This window comes from Chamaea fasciata, unplaced genomic scaffold (genome assembly GCF_029207755.1).
Source record: "Chamaea fasciata isolate MVZ Bird 193981 ecotype frontalis unplaced genomic scaffold, bChaFas1.0.hap1 SCAF_2, whole genome shotgun sequence".
Lineage (NCBI taxonomy): Eukaryota > Metazoa > Chordata > Aves > Passeriformes > Sylviidae > Chamaea > Chamaea fasciata.
Genome location: NW_027094087.1, coordinates 100,817,435 through 100,834,933, shown reverse-complemented (window position 1 = coordinate 100,834,933; position 17,499 = coordinate 100,817,435). Strand labels below are relative to the sequence as shown.

The following is a 17,499-nucleotide window of genomic DNA, read 5'->3' as shown; positions in this document are numbered from 1 at the left end:
AAGAGAGAGAAGAAAAATAAAAAATTGAAGTGCAGCAGGAGGGAAAAGGAAAACAAAACACTATAATCACAAATGTTTTGATTAAAAAATATATAATTTAGAGCAATCTAAATCTTTTCTTTTTAAAACTGAGTGCTTGATATCGGCTTGCATCAGCCTGATTGTATAATCTCATCTATAACAAGACAGTCACTTTCCAGCACATTTAGTATTCATATGTCAAACAACGGCAAAAATTCAGTGAAACAAAAATGTCAATAGAAACAATTACAGTATATTCAAACTTCTAATGAACTACCATATTAACAAGACAGATGTGAAATGGGCTGAATCAAATCCATCAAAAGAACTTCTGTCATATTTCCAGAAACTCGTAAACAACTAGCTACAAATCTGAAAAGCAGTCATCAGTCATGTAAACTGATATTATGTAATACCCTTGGAAGCCAGACCTAATGGCAATATCGCAGTTTTTGTTTCCATTTTCTGGTAGACAAGCTAATACAATAATCCTGTTTAGGGTTTAGTACTAAGATTTACCTCCTAGGATCTGTACTGAATAGCCACAGCAAGTTTCAAAACGCGATTCTGAGATACTCTCATGACCTGGCCAAAACGGTCACCAGAATGAAACTATTTTCTACATCCTTTACAGGGATTTAAAACAGATTTCTGAACAGCAGAGCTAAAACATTTATCAAATACACTCTTCAAGTGTCTGGGAAAATGACATGCCAAGCAGAGATTGCACTGTGCAAAACAAGATGCAAATCAGACTTTGCTGTGTCTGACTGACTGAAAAATATAGCCCTTGTAACCAACACCACCTTCGTGGCCACCAGCAATCCTGTAGGATAGCAAAAAAGAAAGTTTGCTAAAACGAAGTGACTGCTGTTTCTTTAAGTAACATTGCTGACTTTTGGCTAAAGTCTTGGCAATGGCAAACCACAGCAGCATCGCCTCACGCCAGGATGGCTCCTCTCACACTTCACACTTGGGTTTGTGCAGACCTTTGGGGGTCAGGGCTGACTTTGCACGCACACAAGGTACACAGCTACTCTTACGGTTGATTGCCTGTGCTGCCGATGATAGGATACCGTGATTCCCTGTCCCCCAACGAGCACAGAGCGCCAGTGTCTCGTACAGTTCTTTGGGGTTTTTACTGCTGGGTGAGGAATGCGTGTGTGGAGCACTCAAGAGTAATTTCTGTGTTCTGCCTTCCACGACCCTCTTTGCCAGCGAGACTAATCCTTGCAGAAACTGTCTCTTCCTCCCTCTCAGCAAATTCAGCAATGCTGCGCAGTACACAGGGTCTGCTGTGAAGGGGCAAAGAGTAAGTCTCCTGAGGAGACTGAAGCCCACTGAAGTGAGGACAAGGACAGAGCTGCTGCCTCAGCACCCAGCTCCCTCCATGGACCCTTGAGAGCTCCCAGATTTATCTTCCTGTGACTGAACTCCTCAACGACTTCTTTCAGTCTCCTCCATTTACAACTTTAAGTTGCCCTGACATTTCGATCCCCTCTCACAGATGAAGGGTGATAAAGCCCAAGAACTCTTCAAGTCACTATTACAAGAGGACTTTTTACATTTTCTGGTCACATCCAATCTCCAAATGGTGTATCTTACTACCATGTACAGCACCACAATCTCATCCACATTAAGACAGATGCATCAAGAAAGAAAGGTAGTTACCTAATTAGAGTGTATAATGCAGTCTCTAGGAAGGCATGAAAGATCAAGTACCTTGAATATTTACAGAGCTAATAAATCATTGTCTTTTTAAAATCATATCTTGCTATATGAGAGTTCTCATTTTAACTGGATAAATACTAACTATGTAGTTATTGACATTAAAGATCATGCAGCAAAAAAGATTACCTTCACTGTCTTTGAATTTCTTGATAGCCACAATTTCATGTGTCTCCTGTAAAATAAAAGCAAAGAAATGGAAATGAGCAAGACTTGTTGTGCCTTTTCTCTTGCCTTTTTTTTCCCCCCTGAACATCAGAGGAAGAAAAAAAGAAGCACCCAAAAGGAATTTCACAATGCAAAAAATTAACTGATAATCTGGGAAATACCTCAGTGATCAGGCCAAGTGCAATACAAACCCACACGCAGCAATATGTCATAATTAGGATCCCCAGTACAAAATCAATAGTTGAATGGCAAAAGTTCATATTTAAACACCTTGTAATATAGACCAGTGAAATTTTCAGAAGTGTTTTTCCTGTGACTCTTGTTTCTTAGTAATTCTGAACCTCTAGCAAACTTTCATCTACCCACAGTATGAATATGGGTGCTTATCTTTATGAGGTGAACTGAAAATCCTGTGCCAGTATGTGGCTAAGGCTTATGGTTAGACCTGTGATTTTGGCTGCCAAAAGTTTTTGGGCTTCAAAGTTCAAACACCCATAAAGAATACAGTGTTAGGAAAGTAGGTTCTCTGTGCCTCCTTTCAAAAATTCTGTCATTTTAAGGGAAACCTATCCAAAACAGGAATCAGTAATTGCATTTGGCAGTGTTCATGCTTACAAAACATGCTTACTGCACAGTCATAAGTGATAACTTCCTAATGTCCACCTGCCTTTGCATTTCTCTAGCATTCTCTACCCACCAAACCATAGGTCACATTTTTCTCTTAAGTTTATCTCCTGTTGTGCGAGCAGGAATGCATTTAGCACAGGGACAAAACGTAGCCAACAAAGGTAGCCTAGTCCAGGTCTGTTCATACAATGATGCAGCAACTGAACCTTAGCAACGGCATGTGGAGGAAGCCTTAAAGCCATGGAGTAAGGGCTTGTGAGCAGACAGCCAGGAGGCCACCTGAACACTTCGTGAGCTAGACCTACCTCATACACCTTTACCAAACATCACAGTTTTTAAAACACACTAACAGCAATATCCCACTATTAATACCATACAAAGGCCAGATTGGACACAAAAGTGAAACCATTCTGGAATACCTGAAGATATGTGCATAACCAATGTTTGAGTAACACAAACATTTACTCCATTTTTCATTTCAAATCATTGTAACACATGAACCTGTAAAATACCTGATCCCAATTAAAATAAAAGCATCTGGAAAGAATGGTTTGAAATAAACTGAACAACCTATTTTACTAATTGTATTTCCACTACTGAGTTATAGTATTGTTATATTTATTAATTCTAATTCTATTAGTAATAGTAATAGTTACTAGGACTATGAAGGAACATTAAGAGGGTGAGCAAATTTAGTTAATTTGACTTCAGGTATCTACTGGTAGGTGCTCTGGCTAATCAGGCTAGTGAAAGATTTTTCAGAAAAAGAACACCGTAATTGCCCTTAAAAGCCTCTGCTGACTGTATTATGCATATGTTTAGACAGCATGCAGACACCACTTTGCAGATAAATCAAATTTATCCATTAGTATTATGACTATTATTATGCCTATTTCACATGAAGTAAAAAGAAAAAATTCTAGATGTTTCAGCTACCACAAAAAGGCTGTGTTTTTATTCTCAAAGTAATAGCTAAGTACACTGAAAGAAATATAGGAGTTGAAACACGTATCCTCACACAGACAGCAATTCTGATTCATTCAAGAAAACCAGTCCACGTAGCTTTTCTGCCATACCCTGATGTTTACAGTGAATGTGATTACTTTGGAAATTAAGTTTTAAAAGCTTTTGGGTCAAGGTCTTTCAAAGACTTGGGTAAGGTATGCTATCAAACATCCTGGAAGATTCTGACTATTTAAAGTACTTAAAGCACAAGTGGTTCTGAGAATAAGAGGAACAGAAAAACCTCAGGAACCCACTTAGGAATGAAGAAGTTACCTGAACAATTAAAAAAATACAACATTTAAGAATTTTTCATTTAAAAAGCTTTGTCACTTGTATCCTTTAGTTAAACCAATGAAGTGATCATTAATGGTGTCATAAGCGATTAAGAAGTTATACATTACACTTTCCCTATCTTAAACCAACAAATAATATTTAAACTATCTGAAGTGAAACTACAGCAGAATGAGACTAGACAATAGGTGCTTTAAGGAGCAGCCCTAGGAACATTATGTTCCATCCTAGCAAGGAACATAAGGTTTTTAGGAGAATCTCATCCTACGTAAATTATATTCTCTAGGAACGCGCTAGTGGTAAGCAGTCAAGCCATGGCTAAAATGAATACAAGGATACTGAAGATTACTATTCACAGATTTTTAAATACATTGCATCTGCTTGAAAAAAAGTCTGTAGCTTCCCTATGACACAGAACACCTCCAAAGGAGCTGGGGTGCTCCATCTGACAGAAGAGAAAACTGCAGCCAAGTGCACATTTCTCAGTTCTTGCTCACATGCTCTAGAGCAACCAAACGGTTTATATGAAGTGACATTAAAAAAAAAGCCCCTCATAATTTTTAACTAGTTTCAAATGAAAGAACCCATCTGAAATGCCCTGTTCCTCTACTTCCATTACTCCTACTAATTTTGAAATGCCCTGTTCCTCTACTCCCATTACTCCTACTAATTTTGAACTAGATGTCCAGTTTCCACCAAATTTTAAAAAGAAATGCAAGTTATAAAAAGGAAATTTCCAAAAGATTGTCTCAAATTTGTTATCCCTATACAGAATATCCTTCCTTGGGGGAAGGAAGCAGCAAGAACTCAGTCTCCTGTACCCTGTAGGATGTTGCAGGTCAGCAGCATATGTAGACTGTGCAATGCAATCAGCCACTGTACATAATTTTCATTAACATAAACTAGTACAGAATTGTAAACATGGAATAAATTTTCTATATGGACAAATGCAGCAGGCATATAACAGAGGTGGTAAAAATACACTTCCTGGATCAGGAGAGACACGCTGGTCAGATGCAGGGCAAACCTGAAGTTTCAAACAAGTATTTTGAGAGACGCTTGGTGCAAAGCAAAGAGACACCACGCTGCTGAGCCCTGAGAAGACGGACACAACGGGGGATAAAAAAAAAAAAAGCAGGGCTTTGATGAATGAAGAAATTCTATAGTGGCAATTCAGACTTCTGAGCAAATCTGAAAAGTTCTTTACAGATTGAATTTAGACTTTGTTACTTAAATGTCTACTTAGAAGACATTTTGGAGAACTGAGCTCTCTTATGGATCTGGTTTTCTGCTCTTCAAAAACAGGCTAAATTGGAATTCTCCAAAATAGAACTGTCATTCACTAAAGTGTATTTTAAGGGGTGTTTTTTCTAGATTGTACTATGCCACAGAACAGTATTGAAAACAATGTTCAGTCTGATTGTGGAAACCTACTTATATAATAGCTCAGTATACAACTCCTAGCATGAAGATTGTCATTAACAATTAAATGCATCACCTAGGTAAATAAGCTGGTACTAGTTGATTCAGTGTTTGACTTCAGTGAATGTCAAAGAAAGAAAAAACTCACATAATCCTTTCTGATCTCTACTACTTACTACTACCAGCTTATATAATGAAGTAGGAAAATTTGAGGTTGCCTAGCTGTAATATTGCTTCATTCAGCTACATTTATTACTAAGCACCTCATTACCATGTTCTAATAAAAAATTCTGGCCTCAGTATTTATGTATATTTACAACAATAGCAAACACAGAAGTCAAATCTCAATGCTGGCATTACCTCTTGTTATTGAGCACATATATTATAAACATTCTATGTTATAAAACCATAAGAAGAACACCATTTTACAATTAAACATACAACGACAGAAGAAATATTACTGAAAAGTCAAGGATGTACAGAAACTAGTTATTCAGATTACATGATTACATGCATCTAAATTGAGGCAAATATGTCTCTTTGTGTACAAACCTGTAAATATCTTTTAATAAGGTTACAACAAAAGTTTCTGTTCTATTTCCTTCACATATAAATATAGTGATAGAGAGGAGGAAGGAGATACCTGCTCATGGCAAAAGGGTACCTCCAGCCCAGGTGAGACAAACCACTTCTTATTAGGGCTCAGTCCTTTCTTGTGCTTCAAAATATGTGTGGGATTTGCCTCTGGAGGAAACACATGCTTTACTGCCTGCCCATTTAACCACACATGAGAGTATGGCTATGAGAGCTGAGCATTTTCACTACTTTGCTCCTTGCCACCCACAATTTTTCTCTCTGAGGTTTCCTCATAAGATTGTCATAGCTGGTGTCTCCTGTCACCACTATCAAACTAGAAGAGTTTCTAATTCAAAACTATTTATCTCATTTAAAAGGACAGAGGTCCCCTATTTTTCCACTGTCTCTACAGAATTTATATGAAAGAAGTCACTTTTATTATATGTAATTATATATGGCACAAGACACAAGTTTCAGAACAGTAGAGTACTGTATCTCTGTTATCTTCTTGAAAGATCCTTGATGGGAGTACTTAACGAAAAAGATGCTGCTTAGAATAAATCAAGATCTTAGAACTACAACCATTATTGTCTGGAAAGATAAAGCATATCCTATTCTTAAAAATGTCATGTTGCAAAAAAAAAATCTCTTAAAATATTTGTCCCTATTTGATTTCAAAGATTTCTGTGAGGACTTTTCTTCCTTTATCTTTTGCATAACATGGAAAACATGACACAAAGCACAGGTACACAAGAAGATTCTTGAAAAACAGGTAAGATTCCGACCTTCTGAAAGTTATATTGTTCACCTATAATTTTACTGCTTCACCCTGTATGAGTACAAAAATTTCTCAAGCATGGAATTTTTAAGCAACTGAAAGAACAAATGTTTATAAATATCAACAAATGTGAGCAGAGGTAGCAGTAGTCAACACTGAGCACATCCCATGCACAAGCAGCATATTTCTGCCTTTACTCAGATGGTGCTGCTCAAGCACTATTTAGTACATCACATCAGAGTTTTATGCTGATATATCAAGTAAAACAATAAAATATGATATGGCACGTTCTGTGATTGGGTCATCATTCCCATCAGTACAAATGTGAGGCTGTTTAGTCCCAAACTCAATTTATGTTAGAAAAAATTAAATCATTTGCATTCTCTATTCACAGAGATAAAAATTATGATAAAATGATCATGTCATAAAAATTATTTAGAAGTGAGCAATAACCTGGCTTGATCCTCGTCGATCCATTATTACATTTATACAATTTAGTTTGCCACAACAAAGACACACATCGAAAAAAATTAACGAAATTCAGCCGAACATATCCAATGGCTAGTAACTTTTCAGAACAAAGTAGTATAGTTTTACTTTAACTTGCCTCAACATGTTCTACAGAATTAAAGTATTTAGAACAGATTTTTCAATAATCGTGATTCCAGCAAAATCACAGACCATTAAGCAGTCAGCCTCAAGGCAACAAAAGCCCAGAAAACCATTACAAGATGGTAAAGCATTTTTCATGAGCTGTTTAAAATGAAGCTTTAAAAAAAAAACCCAGCCCAACCAAATAATTTTTCAAATTTACTCTTAAAACAAGAACATAAAATATTAGTATTTTAGTCAAATGTATCATAAATGTGATATTTGTAATTACCAAAGTTTTTAAACTAAGCCAAGCAATGCACATTCTGAGAGGTCACAGGTGTCACCTGCAGCTGTGTCAGGTCTGTAAGTCATTGCCCAGACATTATCCTGACTCCATTTCCATTCTGCCTTAAACCACTACTGCCTTTAGACAGTACTAAGGCTAGAACACAGCTTCCTGTTGTCTCAACACTTCTGATATTACATGCTGGCAATTCTACTGGAAATTACTTTCAAAATCTACTGGAATATCTTAAAATATTCTCTACAGAGAAAGAGAGATGTACAAGATGATGCAATTTCTTTTTTCAAACACTTTGACAACATGAAGTGTAAGTCACAGTATACTGTGTCTTCTTCTATACCTAAAAAACTTTCAATTTTCCTCAAGAGATGCTTCACTGTTTCAACCTTATATTTCTCCCTTGAGAAAACTGCAATTCTTCTGTTTATCAGCTAAAACCCCCACACTTGGTTTATCTAAGCAATATAACTCTTAGCATAGGAGAACTTTCAGGAAATTACTTCCTAACCTGAAAGTCCTATTTATTTTTAGGAAGAGACAGAGTCTTTGGATGACAGAACAGTATGTCTGAGTTAACACAATGCCTTTATTTACTGGAAAATTGCTTAGAATTCTTCCAACACATGTATGTGAGAGTTTACTTGAGAAGAAGCACCTAGAGTGAATCACCACAAATCCATTTTTTATCTCTTGAAAGCAGAATGTTATTTACTAACCATCTAAGTGCAGGGGAAACAAAAATATAGAACAAAGAGTTCTATATTTGATGTGCCATTTTAGGGAAGATGGTCACACTGTCTCCTGAGGAAGAACAAGAGGACCAGGGAAAGCTTAAACCACTCCCAAAGATTTTCAAGCGGAACAGCCATATATGCTCAGCTATTCCACTGGGGAAAGAAACAGAAGAAAAGGCCAAAACCTTGAGCTACAAGTTTGACAGGAAATTACCAGTAAGTGCAGGTAATGATGGAAAGAGAGTTTTAAAAAATAATGCACGCAGACTGAAACAGTTTCTCTGATTTCTTTATCTATGTCCTTCAGAAATACTTGCAACAACTTTACTGTTTGTTCAGATGTCATGAGCAAATGCATGCATTACTAATCTTACTTATTTGTTCTAAATCAAGTGTAGTATAAGGGAGTCATAAACAGCCGGCATTTCTCATCCAATGATCAGATGAATGCATAAGCCAAATGAGTGGCCCATCTGTGGCCACGGACTCCCAGACTGGGGCTTCAGCCCCCAGTGACAGGCTTGAGTGACAATGATGCTGATGCCAGGGACTCTCCAGACTGCAGGTTGTTTTCAGGCTCACAGGACAGCTGGGACTGCAAGGCACTGCTGCTGATTTTGAATGTCCCCATTTCTAGGGATGTTCTGAATAGCCCTCAAGGTGCTCAAAGTCCACCAGGATGAGATCTGGTGCATCATGCTGTAGCTGATTCTGCTTTGAGCAGTTGTGAAGAAGCACACCTGAATGCTAAGGACTGCACTACAAAGCATGCATTTTACATTCTTCAAGAGCTTGCATTCTGCTAATTCAGGGTGTAAATACTACCCTGAAAAGAAAACTTGAAAGGAAGTGAACCCACTCAGTATTTTCTATGAACTATTGGGCAGATGATAGTGGTTAGCATCAGAACTTCCATTGTTCCAAGTGGATTTTTCATATTTATTCACAATTTTCTCCAAGCAAGAAAGTAAATATCCATCTCCAAAGAATGTGTACAATAATGTAATAAAAAGGATCTGGAATAAAAACCAGCTTTAAACACTGTAAATGCAGCTATTCTAGCTTTTCATGATAAACTAGTACTATTGTAGCAATTTTTAAAATAATCTGTGTTTCATTTCATTCTGTTGTAGCACTAATCCATGTAATTTTACAATTTGACAGTACTGTTTAATCCAAACCATGGATGTAAAACAGAAACCAAATTCAGTAAATGCCTATAAAATTCTTCTGAAGCTGAAATATCAGTAACTTCAGTTTTAAACCTCAGTCTTCTTCCAGTTCTATTTATTTGGTTTTTTTTGTTGGGTTTTTTTTTTTTGTTTGTTTGGGGTTTTTTGTCTGTTAACACTGGATATTGTGAAAATGAAAGCTATTTATAAATAGCATAATACTGCATTGGCAGATACCAGCATAATTTAATTACTTTCATAGCATAATCTTGACACTTGTAATACAAGTGATAACAAAGCAGAAAATGTAGAAAGGCAAACTGTGCTACCTTCATGGCTTCCTTTAAGATATCACTGACTCCATAAATTCAGAGGTCAACCAGACATTTATAATTATATTGTATTTCCTAAATTTTTTGCTATTATAATGCATTGTTTCTTTCCTGGCTACCTTGGAACTCAAGAATAGGTAGAACTTATTAGAAAATAGTTATTTTGGTTGGTTGGTTGTTTTTTAAAAAATACATCAGTGCCAACGTCTTCAGTGTTGTTATCCTAAGCCTCAGAGTCAAAACGGTTTCAGCATGATTGGCTGAAATTCTGAAGTTTATTCACATCTCAAGCTTTAGTCTTGAAATCTTTATTTCTGCAGTGGATACAACTTATTTTTTATCTGGTACTTTCACATTTAAAATTTTGGGGGGTTGTCTTTTTTTAATCAACAATCTGACAGGCATTTTCTTTAAATTACAAAACAAGCCCTACTGTGAACCAAAGGCAAACTTGTCAAGCAGGTTCCTGAGGCAGAGACTCTTCAGATGAAATTCAGCTACAGATTAAGACATATATATTCAGATTCCTGTATGTGAGTTGTGTGCTCAAACTTCTGAGAGCTCAACATTGATCAGTCACTCCAGCCATGATTCAGTAGCCTAAACATGGGCACCTAGTAGCATTCATTTAAGATTGCTGAGGTATCTACAACACTCACATGGGATTGTCAGAGAGGCCTTTTAGAGCTGCCTCCTCTGACATCTCCACCTATCAGGTTTTTGAATACTCTCTATTCAAGGTCTTTACTTTCTAACATTTTCTCCTCAATATACCCATGATCTTGAACTCCATTATTCTGCAAACACTGTAATCAATTATTCTGATGATCTGGCTGGTCTTTCCATCATCTGCATCAAGTCCTGATGCCCTCCATAAATCCCTGGGACTGCTTACATCCCACCACACTGCCTGTCCAGGAAACACCAGGGAAGTTAAAGTTCCCCCTGTAAAAGAGGGTCAGAGTTTCCCCCATCCCCACAAAACACAAGTGTTTCAGAAACATCATCAGCTGTGTAAAGAAGGCTTTGCCTATTTTTTCAGTTTGATCAGTTGGTCAACAACAAAGACCCAATATAATGCCACAGCTTCTGGTATCATCTAACTCTGAAGCACAGGGTCTCAATCATACAGTCATCCATCTGCTATGACCCACTCTTCCCTTAAGAGTGGGCCATCACACCATCCCAAAAAATACCACCATATATCTAAGACAATCTTTCCTACAATGGGAAACTCCACTCCTCTTCCTTTTGTGCCCATCTTTTCTGAAATACCTGTATTCATCCATCATAAAGTACCACTATTAATTCTATGTCAATTTTTATACACCAACTAATTTTTATACACCATTTTTGTTTTAGTGCGCAAGCTACAACAGGATTTCTCAAACTTGGTTTACTTAGCTTAACACTATCTTAGAAAAAAAAATGTCTCAGTGCTGAAGGAAAAACACCTAAACATAGCAGCAGCTACTGTCATTTCCATGCTGCAGAAGTAGAGACAAGGTTTGCCCTAATTTTAACACCTCTCATGTGCAAATGGAAGCAACAACTCCTCTGTATTCTGCAGTGGGCCTTAAACAACCAGAGGTGGCAATTGCCCATTTAGATACCAAGCAGCCATTCCAGATCTGTTCTGGAGCAAAAGCAAGAGCCAAGGTAGAGGCTATTTTTTAACATTAATTAGTTAGCAATGGTAAGTTCTCCACATCTGGGGGAAAACCTTAGCTACAATGGTCTTCCTGTCTAGAGTCGCAAAATGTTTAGTGCCTCCAATATATTTATTTATTTATTTAATTTATTTTTCTTTCTTTTTTTTTTTTTAAAAAAAGAAGATTTTAAACCGAAAACTTTTCCTCCTCCCATTTTGGGTACACAAAAATAGCGTAACACTGTCTTCTTAATGAAATCTGGTATGTAAAAGATGTTACCTAATGTAACTATCACCATTGGTATTCTGGTGTCAGCTCATCATTAGGTTTGGCTATGGAACAGTTCATCGATGCCTGCATTATCCCTAGGAATCTGTCATTCCCTTTCACTTATTCCAGATCAATAATCAGAATATTTTTGGTGTTGTTCTCCAGTACAGGATAAATTTGAACAAGAAATGCCACTTGTATTTTCAAGCCTCAGTTCACATTAGACAACAGTATTACAGAAAGAAAATACCCTCCTTTGCACCTAATGGTTTTGTGTCATTTACAAGACATCTTTTAGCTCTCTAGGTCTTTGTCATCAAGAAATATTTTTGCTGACATTACTCTCTTACCAAAGCACTTTAAATTTTAGGAGGTTTTTTCCAATCTGTATATTGATGTGTATTTCAGTGGAGACCTCCATTTCTTCTCAAAGTTTCTACATTCAGGTTTGCAGATTACAAAAAGGCTTTTCTTGTCTGGAATTATACAGACAGTCCACTTTCTGGATAATAAGAGAGAAATTCTTTCCTCCTAAGAAAACTGCTATTTTTCTCTGTAAAATATTTAAAAGTTAATTCCTTTTAGAGATTTTCTCTCCTTCACAGAATAGCATTAAGATTAAAATTTATTCCAAACTGCTTAAAAGAAAGACAGCAGGCAAAATTCATACCTCAAACACCTCCTGATCACTGCTGCAGAGGTCAGAGGAACAGGAGGGCAGCCTCTACACAAGCTGCATAATAATTTAGTTAACTTGAGAAGCCAAACATACATGTGGAAATAAAGGGATACGCATCAAGACTTCTGCTACTACTAGACGAAGACGAAATGGTAGCTAAGTTTTCATTAAAATAGCACTTTCTGCAGATGAAATTTCAACTTTGGAGCTAAATCAAGAAAGAGATTTGTGGACTTATTTCAGACAGTTTCTTCAGCATCTGAAAAGTCCTGGCTAGATCAGTATATTTTCCCTTACATTTCAGAAATAAGGAGAAAAAAAGTCTAAACATCACAGAAATTCTGGGAAGCCTAAAAAAAGCTCTTCTAGAAAAAACTGCCCCTACAAATAAGACTAACATATTGCACATTTTTACATCTTAAACACAACACATGTACTTTTGAGCCAGGAGGAAAAAAAAAAAAAAAAAAAGAAAGAAAAAAAAAAAAAAGGAAAAAAAAAAAAGAAAAAAAAAAAAAGGATAACCACACAGAATTTAAGTTCACTGTGAAAGTTTGCCCAAGCATGACAAACAAATAATTCTTGGAAAAAGGGGAAGGAAAAGTGATCTCACCAAGTTTATTATCACAAACGCTGGAAACACTATGGGAGGAGAGAGGATAAAAAAGTGCAGATAGAAGAGCTAAGGGCCAGGGAATACATAAGCTAAAGAAACTGGGAAAAGAAGGCAGACAAATGTAGCCTGAAAACAGACTGGAAAAGAGAACTGGGGTAAGGCACCTCGAGTCAGGAGTTAGTGTTAAAACTAGCATAACAAATAAATGAATCTGTGAACATTAAAATTTTAGTGGAACCCAATTTAACTGAAAGCAGAGGAACGGTGAGAATTCAGAAATAGCTGCAAACCCACTAAAACCACAGATGAGTCTCATTCCACAGTGTTCTGGTATGCACGGGGGTTGAAGACAACAGGTTACTAGCTATGCCATCTCAAATACTAGAAGCTGACAGCTGTGTGACAACTGCGTGGGTTTCCATATGGTGTTCCATGATGAATTTTGTATTTGAGAAGTCTAGAAAATTATGGAGGAAAAAAAAAAGTAAGTTTATCACAGTATATATAAGCAAGGCAGCATTTGAGGGGAAAAGGTAGCATTCTTTCATTAGAAATGTATGCAGAAGAAACTGAAGCCCTTCTCCAGGCCTAAAATAGAAACAGCAACCTCCAAGGCTAAATTTAAACTGAGAACAATTATATTCTGTTTCTTAAAAGACTCAATGAATCTACATAAAATGCCAAATATTTCTTAAGGTAGAGTCTATCTCATTTAGCTTTAACCAGCTAGGAGTTAGATAATCAGTGTGAATTGTCAAGGCTTTCCCCACAGTCAGTAAAAGCAGGGGAGGGAGAGAAGATCTGGCCAGAAGGTTACTGATTTTAATAATTTCCAGATGGTAAGAGCTGCTTTTTGGATTTTGGACTCTCTCAACTTATATAAACGAGGGAGATTGGTTATGCAAGACCTAAGCACTGAAACAGTGGGTGAGATTAATTCCACCCAAGTTACTTAACTTTGCAGGCCTTCTGTCTGTATGTTTTATTTTTGCATGCACAAACTTATATGCATGCACATGTTTTTAAGGTACATTTCTGAATCTCATCAAGACCAGTAACCTCAGGGATATTACTTTTTCTAGAGCATTATTCTTTGAGTTGCACTGCTACACAAAGATCATCACAGTCCATTGGACTGTATTTGTAATTAACGTGCTAGAAACACAAATAAAGTATTCCAAACTGTGCTACTGAAGTAAGAACATCTCCATTGCCAACGTAACTGCAGCGTCAATTCTCACATCCCACAAAGCAATCTGGCATAGCTAGCAGCAAGACCAGAATTTCTGAATCTCATCCTTCTTCTTTCACCTGCATATTAGAGAATAAAGTATATGTTCACTGGTGAGGATCTTCATGAAGCTATAAACATCCCTGCTATGAGCTTTGCCCTTCCTTTCTCTGGTATAATTAAATGTACTACCTGAGATCAATAAAACGTTTAAATAACTGGCATATAAGGCCACATTACAAGTAGCTTTTCTCCTTATGTTAAGCTTCCAGAAAAATGCTTCAGATCAGATCCTTGAGCAAGAGCTCAAATATTTAACATGAGAGGTTTTCATAAGAAAATTATGGATTTAGGATGCATGTCATATACTAACATCCTAGAGCCATATCTCTCTCAGTTCCAAGGCACTACAGAGATTCATTTAAACAGAGGTGAAAGAAAAAGTAACAACTGGAAAAGCTTTGTGATTCACCGTGGAGTAAAGGTTTTGAATCTTTCACTTAGCAAAATTTCTCATTAATGTTTAATAACAGGATTCCTGCTTCAGATCTGATTTTAGATTACTACAAAAATCCAAAATCTAAACCTGTACAAGTAAGCTTGGAGCTTCATTGCAGCACTGGGTCTAAACTAGATGCCGACACAGAAAACAAAGCTTCCTCAGAGGAAGGATGCCTTCTGTCCTTTGTAAACTGATATAGTAGCAAGCCTTCTGGTGGTACAGAGAGTAAACAATAGTTCTAACAGCAGTTTGTTGACTAACATTTGTGCTTCAATGTGCTAAATCTGATTTGGTTTCATCATAACACGATTCTGAGTGTGATTTATTTTAAAAAAACCTCTACAACATTACAGTATAAAATTATATGGCAATAGCTCTGGATATAGCAACAAATGTAGTAATAAATATTAAAAAGTTAGCAAATGAATAAATTGGTTATTCTAAATATAGTTGAAATCCTCATGGAAAAAAAACCCAATTAGTCTCATCACACATGTTTCATTCAGGTAGTACTGTTTGAATAGTCAATTAGCACCACCTTTTCAAAAAATAAAAAGGTGGCCTTGAAGAACGTTAATTGTTAACCTATCCCAGTCTAAAAATCAAGAGAAAAAACCTCAAACAAAACCACAGAGATAAGAGATCCCTGTACCTATTTTTTTCCTTTATTTTTGTCTTTCCACATATTTGTTCTCTGCAAGAATAAACTATGCCCTCATAATTTGATTCCCAGCCAGATCTGTTCAGAAAGGACATGTTCTTCATTGAAAAATTCTGGGTCTTATTGTATACTGTAGATACAGAGCTATAAAACTGAACAGACTTTTCATTTTCATTTTTCTTTTAATAGCTCAGAAGTGGCAAAAGATTGTCCTCCTTCACACAAACATACTTAGGGAAAAACACAAGACATTTTAGCAATGAGGATAGATTTTCAGAAAGTTCCTAAAACACATTCTTCAGATGAAGAGACAAGTGAAAGCTGAGAAAATATAATCACAAGACTTTGGCTGTGAAATTTTTATTCATATTTTCATTAAAGCCTGCTAAATACCTGGATAAAACAACAGATTTACTGCCATTCATATTTTATACTGAGATACAAGTGTTCAGTTCTCCTTATGTCCATAAAAACGAAAAGTGTAACAGTGTGCTACTAGTACATACAGAAATCTTTGTAGAAGCAACAGAAGGAACGGGCTAGTAGCATTTTCCAAAACTGACCAGAAGAGACCACTATGCTGTAACTCATTAGTTAAACAAGTGTGTGTGTGTGTGTGTGTGTGTGTGTGTACACACCTGTGCACAGCTCTGTACGTGTACACATGTGTAACTGGAAGGATGTCCGTAAAGGAACAGAAGGTCATCTTCAGCAATATAAATTATTACACTATCCATTTCACTGAGAACCCTACTAAATAGACACCAAGAAATACTATAAACATGCTGATCACCCTTGATTCGCTTCTCTGATCCTGACATCATCTAGACATCTACTCTTTTATGCCATCTGAGAAATATGGATGAAGGGAGCACTACACCCTAGAATTTCTGAGGAGAAATGCCACTCCCTCTCTTCCTTTGTTGTTTTTTTTTTTAGAACCTGCTAGAGCCCATTGGATGCACGTTGTTTGGTCTATGTTTAGCCTTTCTAAAAGTCAGTGGGGAAGCTCCTACCAATTCTCTTTTGCTCCCTAAATAGTTCCTTAGCACTACCACGACATTTGTAGCAGTAGAAGCAGGAAGGACTTACAAAATTAGAACAGGTTCAGAGCCCAGGGTGCAAGTCCATCAGATACCATCTTGTATATGATTCTTAACAGCATTCTTCACTGGCTGATGTTTTGAGGGGAAAAAAAGTTCTAGGCACCATTCAGATGAGTTTTTCGCAGTCAGTATCAGAAAACTTGATCCTATAAAAGCAGCAGCTAGTCAGCTCTGCTCCGCAGATGGCATTGCCTGCAACATATTTCTGTGCATAAACATGGCATTACTCTATCTCTGTTGGAAATGTTAATTGATTTCAAGAAGATAGCTTGCCTCCTGGTCAAGATGCATACTGTCAAAAGAAGAGGTAGGTGTAACAAGTCAAGTTTTTTAGGTCCTACAGATCTTTCCACATCTCAGTGCATTATTACATTTAAAAATATCACCTACCTCTGTCATAACTCAAAACCATGTTTTTGTTTTAAAGTCCATCTATAACCCAAAGGAAAATCAATAACGATGATAATCCTGTTCAGCCGAAGTTAAATCTAAGAAAACTCTTGCAAATAGCCCACTGGAATCTGTGGTAATATTCTGTTCTTAGAACTGTATAAAAATATGCTTCATAATATGCATTTGGGAAGGAGTTCTCAATGTTATAAGGATTTTTTCTGGACTGAAAGGAGAGCTGTTTAATAAGGCAGCACACTTCTGTGCCAAAAACTGGAAACAAAACAACCACCCTTTCAGAGAACATAGGCATCTTGTTTCTGCTGCAGAGTGTGTAACAGACCAGGGTAAGAATGAACAGGATATTGGGGGAAGCACTGAGAGAGTGTACACGCAAGCATGCACGAGCATGAGAAGAAACTGCACAAGGTTTCAAGAACAAACAGGGTTGATAATCAAGAGTATTGTTCATGGGTTGGTGCTTCAAAAGTAAAATTGAGTAAAACATTATATCAAGCCCAGAAGGTTGCAGCACAGCTGATTCACAAGCAGACCATGCGTCCCCCATCAGGAGGATGGCCACAAGGCTGCAGCTTATAACACATGAGCCTATCTTCCATCAGCCCATCAAGGAAATAGG

At 36.9% G+C, this 17,499-nt stretch overlaps 1 protein-coding gene across 3 annotated transcripts in view; it reads right to left on the bottom strand.

Moving 5' to 3' along the window:
- CDKL5 (cyclin dependent kinase like 5) overlaps positions 1–17,499 on the bottom strand; it is a 131,007-nt gene that overhangs the window by 53,468 nt on the left and 60,040 nt on the right. For all 3 annotated transcript variants that reach the window (XM_066176895.1, XM_066176896.1, XM_066176897.1), the window contains exon 4: positions 1,879–1,924. In XM_066176895.1, the coding sequence (XP_066032992.1) occupies positions 1,879–1,924 (46 nt within the window). The remainder of the gene's footprint in view (positions 1–1,878; positions 1,925–17,499) is intronic.